This window comes from Dermacentor silvarum, chromosome 9 (assembly GCF_013339745.2).
Source record: "Dermacentor silvarum isolate Dsil-2018 chromosome 9, BIME_Dsil_1.4, whole genome shotgun sequence".
Classification (NCBI taxonomy): domain Eukaryota; kingdom Metazoa; phylum Arthropoda; class Arachnida; order Ixodida; family Ixodidae; genus Dermacentor; species Dermacentor silvarum.
Window position 1 is genome coordinate 160791312 of NC_051162.1, and position 12660 is coordinate 160803971.

Genomic DNA, 12660 nt, shown 5'->3' on the forward strand with positions numbered 1-12660 from the left:
GGAGAGCAAAATATTGTAAGGCAAAATAAAATTCAAGCATTTGACCGTAAATTTCTGGACTGAAGATAGAGTGCGCCGTGAGGTGAGAAAGAATTCAAGGGTTCTCAGTAGGTTAGAGAGCAGTGTTCCTATGTTTTCATCCCATTCTTTGTGAAGTATTATGCATGCCAAATAGCATGGCTATCAACATCAGTCATAGACGCGTTACCTGTTAATCTACATTTCCATTACCCAAAAAAAACGCACTTGTTGAGCATTTTAGAAATCTTTAATGGCCATTGGCAGAACTGATTCTGCCATTGCAGAGTACAGCTCTACGCCCACTCAACACTTCCTGTCCCCTTGAAGCTGTGCAAGGCTTATAACTTGCGCTCTAGTATCCCATGAAAGAGGACTAAACGAGCTGAAGGAATAAACTGGAGTGCCTGCTTTATGCTTTTGTTAAAAAAAAGTTGTCTAATACACAAGTTGAAAGCCGGTGCTGTGTCTTGCCCATTGGACCTTAGTTAGATAAACGTTATTAAAATATGTAAAATCCCAGTGGCTATGGAATGAAACTCCAATTCTCTGTACCTGAAAATTAAATTTTCTAGTGTGACAAAGTAAAATTAGTTAGTATCCGCACAAACGGCAGCATGGTTTCGATGGGGTGCATGCTGTCATTTGCCTCACCAAAGTTCACTGTGATTGTAATACATAATTGTCATAGAACAGTAATGTCATAAACCAACACCATGCACCAGAAATACGCAAATCGGTCAGCGCAATGCTATGGACACTTAGGCGATGAAGTGGCCATGCTACCAAAGAAACTGCATTAAGCATTTAAGACAGTACAACAGAGAATGCGAGAAAGAAATTCTTTCTTCCGTGATAAATGTCAGTAGAGGATCAGGTTTCTTGCTTGTCAAAGAAGAAAATAAATTGCACAATGTACAACTTAAGAAGCTATTGCCACTGCCCACCCATCTTTTGACAACAGTTATGATGCGGCTTCAGCCACTTTATAAGTCTGCCCAGTCACAAATATACCTCTTTTAAAGGGGCGACTAGTTTCCATCGCCATAACTTTTTTTTGCTTTAGTGTATTTTTACCACTTCAGTAGGAAAAAAACTGTGGTTTCATGGAGTTGGTTCCTTTCGCAAGTATATGCACAGCTGCATGGAAAACCATGGGCATAGAAGTGATTTGTAAAACAGGATGGTGTCCTTCCCGATTTATGATTCGCTTCTTTGTTTGCCTTCTTTGTGCACTGCCCTGCCTGTGCTTATGCTTCAGTAGACTTTGATGCTAGAGTTCATCACTTCCGATTTTGTTTCACATCTGAATCCATGCCACACTTCAGTTATAATGGATTTTACTGGTCACAATAAATGGTCATCTAATTATGCCGGCTGCTCTTGAGAAGTGCAGCGTTTATACCGTAATACGGAGTGAAAAGTTACCAAATAAGGCAAGAAATGTGATGCACAAGATTTTAATGCTACTGCTCCTTGCAATTTTATAATCATGTTCCCACACACAAGTTAATATTTAAATATATTTAAGTTACTTTGTGGTCAAGGTATAACATAAAAGAGGAGAGTGGGCCAACAATCCAAAGAATTGTATTACTGACGACAGCAAAATACGAGAAATAGGTTCAGAAGAATCGTTAACTCGGATATTTTGTACTGGTTAAAATTAAGACAGTGCATTAAGCAGGGACTGAGAAAGACAGAGCAGGAACATGGGACTGACTATCAACTGACGAATTATTTGTGCTGCTGTCCACTTTTATAGTTGACATGCTACTTCATTGCGCACGTTTGTTGTAAAACAAAAGAAGCAACTCACAAGATAATGTGAAGAAATACGCTGAAACATGCAAGAACACTTCTTTGCACAGTTGTCCTCATTTCAGCAGAACCATCTTTATATGAATTAGGGCAACGTATAGCTGTATGTTTCAACTTGATTCTTCTTTCTGAAGAATGCTCCCATATATAACTTGTCACGAAGTCATGATGCTAGTACAGGACCTGCATCTTCTTGATCCATGGCTGGCATTTACAGGCCCAGCAGTGCTCTGCCAACTGTGAGCAAATTGCTGCCTTGATATTGTACTGTTGTTTGCTAAGGCACTTATTAATTGCATCCCAGTCTGCCTGATGTAGATGCACCTGCCGTAGAAAGGGTTCTCATAGATTGTGGCGCATGTGCATGTAACAAACATGGTGGCAATCCTCGTTGAGCAATGCCTTCAGTCTGAATGTCCCTCTCAACATCTGCAAAGTGCGACCCAAGTCATTCCTTGCTGAGAAGATCAAGTCCTTTGTGTACCTTGGACAACATTCTTCAAAAAATAGGAGAAGCCGTGAAGGAACTGCACCACTGTCTTCCTTTTACTTGTAGTAACATAGTGTTGGACTGAGTCCTAACATGTCGCATTTTCCACTTTTCAACTTCTACTTTAACAGCATCTCCAAAATTTCACCTGTTAATAAGAAGACTTGCGCGAACTCTATGGCCACAGACGATAAACTGTATGACTCAGAAGAAGAAACGCCTAAAAAAACTCAAGTACATTTTTCTGGGGTTTTAAGTGACAAAACCAGTTCTGATTATGAGGCACGCTGTAGTGGACGGCTCCGGATTAATTTTGCCACCTGGGGTTCTTTAACGTGCACTACAACGCAAGCACACGGCATTTTGCCTCCATCGAAATGCTTCCGCCGCGGCCAGGATTAGATCCCGCGATCTCGTGCTCAGCAGAGCAACGCCTTAGCTGGCTCCTGAAGTACTGCTCAGCACGCACTCAACTAGTGAAAAGTGAAATTGCCAAGCCATGAATTGCAGCAACCTTGACAAGATCTCATGACTACCTGATGGAATTTAGTGCAGTGGAGCAGATCACGAAAACTAAGAAACCGAGATATCCAGAGTAGCTAATAAGTACAAGTTCGGAGATGCTCTTAAACAGTTGAAAGTGGTTTCCAACATTGCGGTTTCCATGCGTAAAAAGAAGGCAATGGTGTTGGACATTCATGGCCTTTCTAATTATTTGAAGATAATCGTGGAAAGGTACCGAAAGGATTTGACGTTCTTAGTAAGAACAAATATTGTTCTTAGCAAGCACGAAAACATTGCCCAACGAGGCAGGCCACCATGTTTTTTACATGCACATGTGACTCTGTCAGTTAGATTCCTTTCTCCTGCAGGTGTATCTACATTGGGAAGACCGGAAGGTATTTTAACAAGTGCCGCAATGAATAGCCTTGCAATATTAGGGCAGCAATGCACTCGCATTTGGCAGTGCACTGATGTAGGTGGAGACGGTACATGCGCTTTAGCCTGCATCGCGCCCAAGTTGCACACGAAATTATGGAAACATTCATCAGAAAAAAAAGCATGATGTATCAGCCAGCCTCCATTGTCCTCATTGATACCAAAATGACTCTGCTAGAATGAGGATAAATGTGTGAAGTGGTGTTCTTTGCTGGTGTGACTTTTTCCTTCCCTTTGCTTCCTTGCATTGCTCCTCTGTGTTTGGCTACGAACATGAGCCATGAAGTAGCATGTCAGCTATAAAAAGAGGCAGCATCACAAATATGTTTCCTTGTTGACAATCGGCACCATGTTCCTCTCATTTCTGTCTTTCGCAGTCCTTTTTCGTGCTGTTATAAAAATAAGCATCCGGCATTTCAGCATACAAGAAAGCTTCAAGTTCAGATAATATTGAAAAGAACAAGAGAATATGAAATTAATGGTGTTTCATTAGTGTATTACATACCAATGGCACAATAAAGTAGCGAAACATCTTAAATTGTGGCAAACGTTCACGAAGGTAGTTCGAATCATCGCATATGTGTGAAAGCAATGAAACAGGAAAGATTATTGTTCTACAAGCAATAATCACCCCTTCCCAGATCTGGCCATGAGAATGTGTATCTGTACGAAATGAACAAACTATCAGGTAATGTCTTATGAGAAAAAAAAATTATGCAATACACAGCAAGAATACCACAACTGTTGTACAATGCGGCAGCGAAGTGTGGCATTAGCTGTCTACGAAAGACAGTGCATGAGAAAGCGCGACGGCACGATCCCGACAGCGCCAGGAAATTCTGCGAGGACGCCAACAGTGAAGTCGAGCTTTCTGCCAAAATACTATCAGTTTTGAATCCAACCGAATAGGAGATATGATACGCCTCTGTACCGTGTTGACACCGGGCGGAGATAGTGTTGGAAAAGCACGGCAACATGCGCGCTTAGAAAAAAGGGGGTGGCAGCCCATACATGATTAACTATGTGAAATATAACCAAAACTAAAGGTGCGGCATTACATGAAAATATACGATACATTTCTGAATATACTGCACTCTCAGCCAGGAGCATCCATTCGTTACATAGGACGTTATCAAATGAGTGGTATCTTATAATATGGATAAAAAACGTTGCTTGCACAATTCAGTTTAGCAGTCTCATGCTTAGCAGCCCCTCTGGTAACCTCCGGCATATAAGTACACGAGTTTTGTGCTTGAAATGCGTTTCTGGCCGGTAATGCCGTGCATCTTTCTCTTCAATCGTAGTGCCAATACTTTGCGAGTTTGCGCACGTTTGTTCTGTGTTTATTTTCCATTTCGTACTTAGATTTTTTTAAATGTTGCCAAATGAAAAAAAAAACACATTTCTCACTGCATTAGCGATGAATTGTTAGAAACTTTTATGTAAATATGGAAGATGTGTTGTAAAGTTGATGAACATCTTTGTAATTCGATGCTATGAGTGCACAGTATGTTTCTCGAAATTTCATTCAGTTTGTCTTGTGACTGTTTGATCGATAAAAATGTTGACCTTTAAGAAAAAGATGTTTCATTTGAGTGACGTCGACTAAAGATCAAACCCAATTCACCAAGCACAAGTGGATGAGCTGCTTATGAAGGAATCAAATACACCCGACATGTCAGTGTTGTGAATAGCCTCTGATGTGACCATGGCACTACATCGCGAGTGCTTTCACACAATTGCAAGGAGTACCAGCACTCTGTTCTGAAGGAGTACAATCACTCTGTTAGGGAAGTACAAGCACTCTGCTTGGGAGAGTAGAAGCACTCGGTTAGGGGAGTACTAATACTCTTGTGGGGTGGAGTATTCGTACTCTGGAAGAGTTCTAGCAATGTTTAGGAGGAGTACTAATACTCTGTCCGGGGGAGTTGCTGTACTCTCTCCAAGATGGCTATGTTTTACTCTGGAAAAGGGAGTTAAATCTATCTTTATTTTTAGAGTGTAGCGATTCTTTACATTGTTGGTAAATTGCAAACTAGACAAAAAATGCATTACCCAGTCTATTTTGTACCTTACTAATAAACACCATATCAAATTCTATCAGCAGCACCAATATTAGATAATATTCATACACAACATACTGCTCTCAATATGCCATAATTTGTAAGCAGAATTTTTGCCGAACTCTCGTAAGTATTGCAAAAAGGTCACAGAAGCTGTAAACTCATATCAACATTGTCTACGTTAGATGAGGTCCACAATACATGCAGTTTACTGAGCTTCGTGTAGTCATTTTGGTGCAGAGTTACCAATCCGTCAATTCTCGTGCTTCAGTTCTTTTGTAACTTACCGATTTTCAATCAACTTTCGGTAAAAATTTCAAGCCCTAAATGTAAATCTGTTCCGGTAGTTCCTCTTAGCTTTCTCAAACGCGACAAATATAGTTCAGATAGTACAGTGTTTGTCTAATGAAGCATGTCTGCGTTTTAACACGTATTTTAAGAGACAAATCGTGAGTGCGCCACGAGATAAACCTTCGTCTAACAACAGCCACAGTATTTTAACAGTAACCGCATGGCCCGCATGTATACCTCGAACTAGGTGCAGACTGGCCGTGCTGTTTGTGGGACTCGTTGCTACGGGAGGTGCCAGGCGGACGTCGGAGAACCAGGTAGGCCAGGCTTCGACCGTAGCTTTCGTCACCAGCCGCTGTGGGGCGCTCCCGTCCACTTCCGGCGGCTCGTCCCCGTGAAGTGTATCCGCTGCCATCGTGCTGTCGTCCGCTGCCTTGGAAGCGATTGGGGACCAGGACCCGGTTGTCAGCGCAGCACCATCGTTCCCACGTTGGCTCCCTGGAAAACAAGAAGAGATCTGAAGAGACTTGGAGCTTTGGGTTTAGCCTAATTCTTGAATATGATACAAGGAACGGTTTACAGCGAAGCTGTTTATGGCTAGGGTTCTGCGCAGTTTTCGTGCCCGTCAACAAATCTGCGTGTGCAAAAACTCGGCGCCCGAATTTTATGCAAAATCGCTTCATTCTATGCAAAAGCTTACACGTCTCATCACTTGCATACGCATTCTAAGTAGATTAGTTATCGAAAGGCACCATTTTAAAAGATCAGTGGACTCTCACGTAGATAAGAAGTGTTTCCCGCTGTGCGATCCGCGTCGGCCATGTGTACGCTCGCATCGCCCTCTCTTTGTCGTCGTTCCAAGCGCATGCGCACCTAGTTTCCTTCCGCTCTCCCGGCGTGGCAACCTCGTCGCGCGTGTCTAATTTCCGCCGGGTGGCGGTCCCGGTGCGCGTTTTTGGTTTCCTCTGGCTCGCTGAGGAGGCGGTAGTCTTACACGCGAATGTATGCCACCCATCAAGACCGCCCATGAAAATAGAAGTGTTTGTGTGCGTGTGTCTTTCTTCGGGATGACCGCCGTCACCGCTCAAGAGAAATAAAATTTGATCAAACCTTTGATCTAAATTCTGCGTCACCTTTATGGCGTGTGTTAAACTGCTTCGCGGGTAATCCACCTTCAGAGCAGTGGAACTGAGCGTTTTTTTTTTGTCAGTCACCTCTTTGGAACTTTGACAAAACAAGATTTCTTGTTAAGTTATTTAAAGACACCTCACTAGGTTTCGATATTTCAAACGGACAAGCGCAGCGCGAAAACGTGCATCGGCAAAGTATTACGCCGATGCACGCTGAAGAAACAGCTTAGAATTCAAACAAGAGCCCACGCTCCCTTCTTTTCGGAGGAGCGCCTCCCGGCCAGCAGACTCCCACCACGTGCGTGCCGCTTCAACGTCGCACATGTACTACCTGCAGCGTAAAGATAGCTAGCAGCAGGACGAACAACTTGGGGGGTTTCTGTAAAACCCAGAGCACGCAAAAGAGCATCAGTAAATATGCCACTATGCCGTAAAACAGACACACAAAAAAGAGGCGGGGTCCTTACGTAAACGTCTCGTGACTCTCAGCTGCAGTGTGAGAGAAGGCAGGGCATGAATGTTGTTTGCAGTTGCTGTTTGGGACAACGAAAGATGGGACTTGTACAGAACCTCCTCCCCCCAAGATCTGGCAATACTTCATTTTCTTCTATCTAGGCTACTACTACATCACTCTTTACAATAATTGCGACAGACCGTTCCTGGAAGACGGTTCGCATTTTCTAGTTTACAACCGAAATTTCCGACGCAACCTGGTGAGTGGCACGTTAAAGAGCTGCTAGCTAGTGCTGCACATATCTTCAATTTAGCGCGTAGCACTCGAGATTGCAGCGTCACTTCCCTTCTGCTGTCTGTGTGAGGGTCACAGATAGCGGTACGCTGGTCTATTTACCTTTGGATGAGATGCTGGAGATCTCAGAGAATGTCTCGGGGGAGGCCAGCGGCGCCCAGTTCATCCAGTGCGGCTTCAGCCCATCGCTCGCAGTCGTCGGCGGGTCGGTAGGCGACGAGGCCGTTTCGGGGGACTCGACGTTCCTCTCCGGCGAGGCGTCGAACGAGCAGGGAACCATGCGCAACGCCCGGACCTGCGAATTGACGCAGAAAAGAGAGGGCACTTCCAGGGCGAACAATGCGCGCATGCAATTCTCACGTATATCCCACATCTACATCGTAGACTGCACCGGACTTTTAACCACCGTTGTGATTACGCAATCGCCAGGCGATGAAGCGACTTGCCCCCGTTATTCTTATACGGGCCTCTAATAGCGCCGACAGTGACAGTGCACGTCCCTCCTCTCGACTGAAGAAGACGCTGCATTTTCACAAAGCCGAGATAATTCATGTACGCCACGCCCTTTACGTATGAAACTATCAGCATCAAAAGTCAAAGAGCAGAGAGAGGGGAAGGTTTTAATGAGAGAAAGGAGGTTAGGCCACACTGAGTGATGTCGACTCTAGCTCGCTACTACACGCAGTGGGATGGGGTTTGGGGGCATGATAGGGACAGGACAGGAATATAAGGTGGTATGGTGAAGATGATGACCATGGCTTCTGCACATTCTACTGATCCTGAACAACCTGCACATACAAGAACCTTGCACATACAAGAACCACGCTTCACGGCACATCCGCCTTGGCGGAGAGGGGTCCTGGCTAATGACGTGTAGCCAGAAGCAGCAGCCCTACCAGGTCGTCGGAACGCGCAGCATGCAGGAACATGCGTCGGATATAACGCCGACTATGGAAGTACAAGGTTCCGATATATTGAAGCACTTGAAAAGGCTCGAGTATCGCGAAGGAATTGCACCTGATGTACTGATCACATTTGCAGTCTTTAGTTAATTTCAGGACGGGGCAAAATGGACACCTAGCACTCTGGAAGAGTGTGAGAACTTCTCCCTTTACAGCTTCGCTACCTTTCATGTATGAGTTGCTCAGATTAGCATACATCTGCGAATGCTTGTTAGCGTCACAATTTAAGGAATCGTCTGTTGTTCAAGAATCGTATATTTTGGCAACACTGTGCAGCTTCCATTTCAAGCCGCAGACAAGAGTGCGGTTTAATAAAAAAAGTATGCAAATACAACGCAGATAACTTATGCGAAGCGAAGCTTTCGTGAAGCCGGTAACCAAATGCTATATATATGAGATTGCTCGTTTCACTCCTGCGTCTTTGACGTAAAGGAAACTGGCTCGCGCGCATGTGTTCTCATGCACCCGTGCTATGTAATGTGATACACGCAACGATCATCTCCAAAGAGCTAGTTGGCTTTGGTGCGCTAATAGTATACGTGTGATTGTACACTACTTGCTAGATCATCGGGCTGCTGTACTGGGGCACCGAGGTTCGATCCCACCAACGGGCACGTCATTCAATTTTGTTTAAGTATGAACTGTTCGGCAAGACAGCAGCAGCACTCAGCAGCCACAGTCAGGAAAGTCCGGGAAGGTTCGCAGAGAAAGCTTCGTTCTAAAGAAGTCGCAGTTTCGCACGAGAGGCGAAGCATATTATTAGACAGCTATACGAAGTAAGGAGACTATTTTATCGGTCGCATAAACTTGTAACATTCCCTTACTAACTAAATGAACAAACATGCTGTCACGCAGCGCACAAGCAAACATGAACACATCTCGCTCGATGACCGCGCACGCCGTCAAAACACTGGAATGAGGAAGCGCGGCTGCAGCAGCGAGCGGATTGACCTTCGTGCCCTCTCGCTTCAACGCGAACTAAACGGCGAGAACACGGCGCACACAAAGCTATTAGCACTCGGCGCACTCTATCTCCCTCGTAAATCGCTTTCAGAAAGGCCTGCGTGGCAGCGCCATGCGCAGCCGCCGCCAAAGTAGAACATGTCCCTTCTCCCTCACACAACACCCCCCCCCCCCCTCTGTGCCTTGCGCGCGATGGACGACGGCGAGTTTCATCCCCGCCATCCTTCCTTGCGCGCGCGAGATGAAGCCACCATCGTCGGCACACCCTCGTAAGCTTTTACTCGCACATACAACATATACGGCGCGTGGCCGCGATGTTATCGCACTTGGACTTCATACGGAACCGGAAATGCGCCTGGAGTGTCCATGCAATTGCTATCGCAATAAAATCAGTAGGAACGTAAACGCCGTCGACCTAACGCGTTTGCTTACAAGGCGCTGACCGATCGAAATCGTCTATATAGAACTCGCACCTGGTAGGCCAAGTCGGTGGTGGTCACGTGGTCCCAGTGCTGGCGTTCCATCTCCGAAGGCGGGAGAAGGTCGGTGAACGAGGTCTCGAGCACCACGCAGTGCGGCACCGAGGACCGACTCCGGGGCGAGTCCTCGAGCAGCAGTGCGTCCCTGGATCCCTGGTCGTGGGCCGACGCGGACCCCGGCCCGCCTCCGTGGTCGGGCTTGGCCATCTTGCGCTGAGGTTTGGCGGGTCCCTTGTTCACGAGGAGCTGTGCGTTGGTTCAACACAGGAGGAACAAAGGTTGGAGGAACAGGATGACTGGACGAATCTTGGGGCTAAACCCTCAGTCTTCTTCCACATAGGTTCTAATAAGCGAGCGGAATTGCTATACTGTTTCAATCTTTCCACACCAGTCTCAGTAGAACGTCTTAATCTCATTGTACATAGGTTCCAACAACACAGTGGGACATACTTATAAAAATGTACCATTAACCAAGCGGAACTTATGTAGCGTACGGGCGGATACAGTCAGTCATTTCGCATACAATGTAAACAGTAGAAAATGTCAGCGTCTCATGGAAATGACGAGCGTAACGTGATTTTTAGAGTAAGACATTATTAATCGGTGAAGTGTGATGCACGCAGCGAAGCTGAAGTTGTACTCATTTCGACAAAGGTTGGTATCAAACAAAGGAACAGAGTCGTACCAATGACGTAATATACAGTTAAAATGCATTTCAAAAGTAATGCTGTGGCCTTAAACGACGTTTTAATAAAACTGAGACAGTTCGGGCTATCTTTCTCCGGATGTCAACATCTCGTCGCGCGTATCGATATTTATTTATTTATTTATTATTATTTATTTATTATTATTTACTTATTTATTTGACGCTATTCAGAACGTTGGCTACTTTCGTCACCCGCTCTACAACATTGTTTAGTTGTCGAATGAACGACGGCAACAACTTGTCACTAGAACACATGAGACTATTATCTTAATATACAGTCATAGTTTCGCCGCTTCCTCATTCTCAATTTCTTGCAAGTTATATGACTTAAGTCAACTATCGGATCGGCTCTTTCGCGGCCTTCTTTGATATGCACTGCACCGTGGAAAGATAAAGAAGTGTTAAATCGCTAACCGATTCCATAGAATTGCAAATTAAGCCGGGAAGAAGTATTAAAAAATGTAGTAGATCGCTGAGCAAAGCGGCCGTTAAGAGGATTAGTCGAAACACGTTTGAAGTGGATCTGCGTAAAACTTGAACCTCGTCGCGAAATCACACTTGCTGTCCCAATAATCCAATTCCGGGAATCCTCGATCAATAATACACGCTCTCACGTCTGTTCACGCTTAGAGATCTCTGCGTACTTAAGCACTCTCTTCGAGCGAGCAGGAGATACGGCCTATAATGACATCTACAACGCTTCAATCGCTACACCTCCCAATTTCGTTTTACGTTTTCAGAAACGGTAGGCATTGCTTTAGCATTTCAATTGCTACGCTCGTAGGCGAGAGTATGCTTACAGACACGTTCAACGCGCATTATCCGCTTGTTCTGACGCAAGTGCACGCTTCCTTTTGCTAAAGAACAGCACAATCTCTAAATAGTATCGTTATACTCGTATAATAGCTGTCAAGAATTTTCAGCGGCACCAATGATTAGCTCGAAATCGGATTCAACTGCGTCCGTCCGTCTTTTTCGTTATGTCAGCTCATGGGTTATCACGTCGTCGTCGTCGTCAAACGCACCTGTTAATCCTTATCAGCTGCATCCTCAGTGCATATCTCAAGGGAAAAAAATTGCCCAACCACCACCACTGGAAATCAACCTGCACGTTGTATATTTGCGGCAATGTGCAGTTCGGAACCGGAAGTGCTGACTGCTGAGCAGTCGTACAACTTGCGCCTCTTGCCAATGGAGAGCTTTAGATTAGAGGGGACGCATACGGGCTTGCGTATACAAGAGCCCAAAAGCTGCTTGGTTGTTGCTGAGACCCAATGAGATAAGGCACGCGAGCTGAACGCACACTGTCCTCCGGTTTGCTTCGCCCCCGCCACGGCGACATCTTCAAGGTCTCCTCTCCTGAGCGCCCCCCTCACCCTCCTCGTTGGCGCTGAGCCGTGCTCCCTCAATAGCTGCCGAACATAGCGCCAATCTTTCCCTTCTTCGTAACGAACCACGTCTCTCTCTCTCTCTCTCTCTCCCTCCAATTTGTGCAAGGTTCTTTGCGTCAGGCAGACTCCGAGACTCGCGGCTCCTGTTCAAGTATTTCGGAGGCCACGGCCGGCCGATATCGTAGCAGTATTCGTAGTGTTCCCTTCACTTAGTGCCCACGTCCGAACCCATTCCAGTGGTTTTTGAGTGTTAATCTTCTTTCGCTGAGTCATTGTCATTTTTGCTGAGTCATGCTCATGACTATTACTTCTACTAGCATCCTGTAATGCTTCCTTCACTTAGTACCCACGTGCAAACTCATTTCAGGGGTTTTTGAGTGTTAAACTTTTTCGCTGGGTCATTGTCATGACCTACATGACACGCATGCCATGTATTCATGTCATGACATATCATTTATGTTCGTCATATACTCTTGTCATGGTATGTCAATTTTGGTACATAACAAGTTAACGAAACGACCATGAGAGCACGAAGTCGTAGGCGGCTAGATAGATAGATACGGTCAAAGTAGCAAATGTTCGCACAGAAATGCTTCGAATTTAACAAATGCGATGCGAACGGGGCCCGATAACGCTATCGCGTTCCAGTCTTAGACGCG

The 12660-nt window shown here is 45.3% G+C and overlaps 1 protein-coding gene across 1 annotated transcript in view; it reads right to left on the reverse strand.

The window, feature by feature from the left end:
* The window catches only part of LOC119464599 (diacylglycerol lipase-alpha-like), a 219523-nt gene that overhangs the window by 25927 nt on the left and 180936 nt on the right, over window positions 1-12660 (reverse strand). Inside the window, exons 18-19 of the mRNA XM_049655733.1 lie at window positions 9899-10150; window positions 7603-7795 (exon numbers count right to left, since the gene is read on the reverse strand). Coding sequence (XP_049511690.1) covers window positions 7603-7795; window positions 9899-10150 — 445 coding nt within the window. The remainder of the gene's footprint in view (window positions 1-7602; window positions 7796-9898; window positions 10151-12660) is intronic.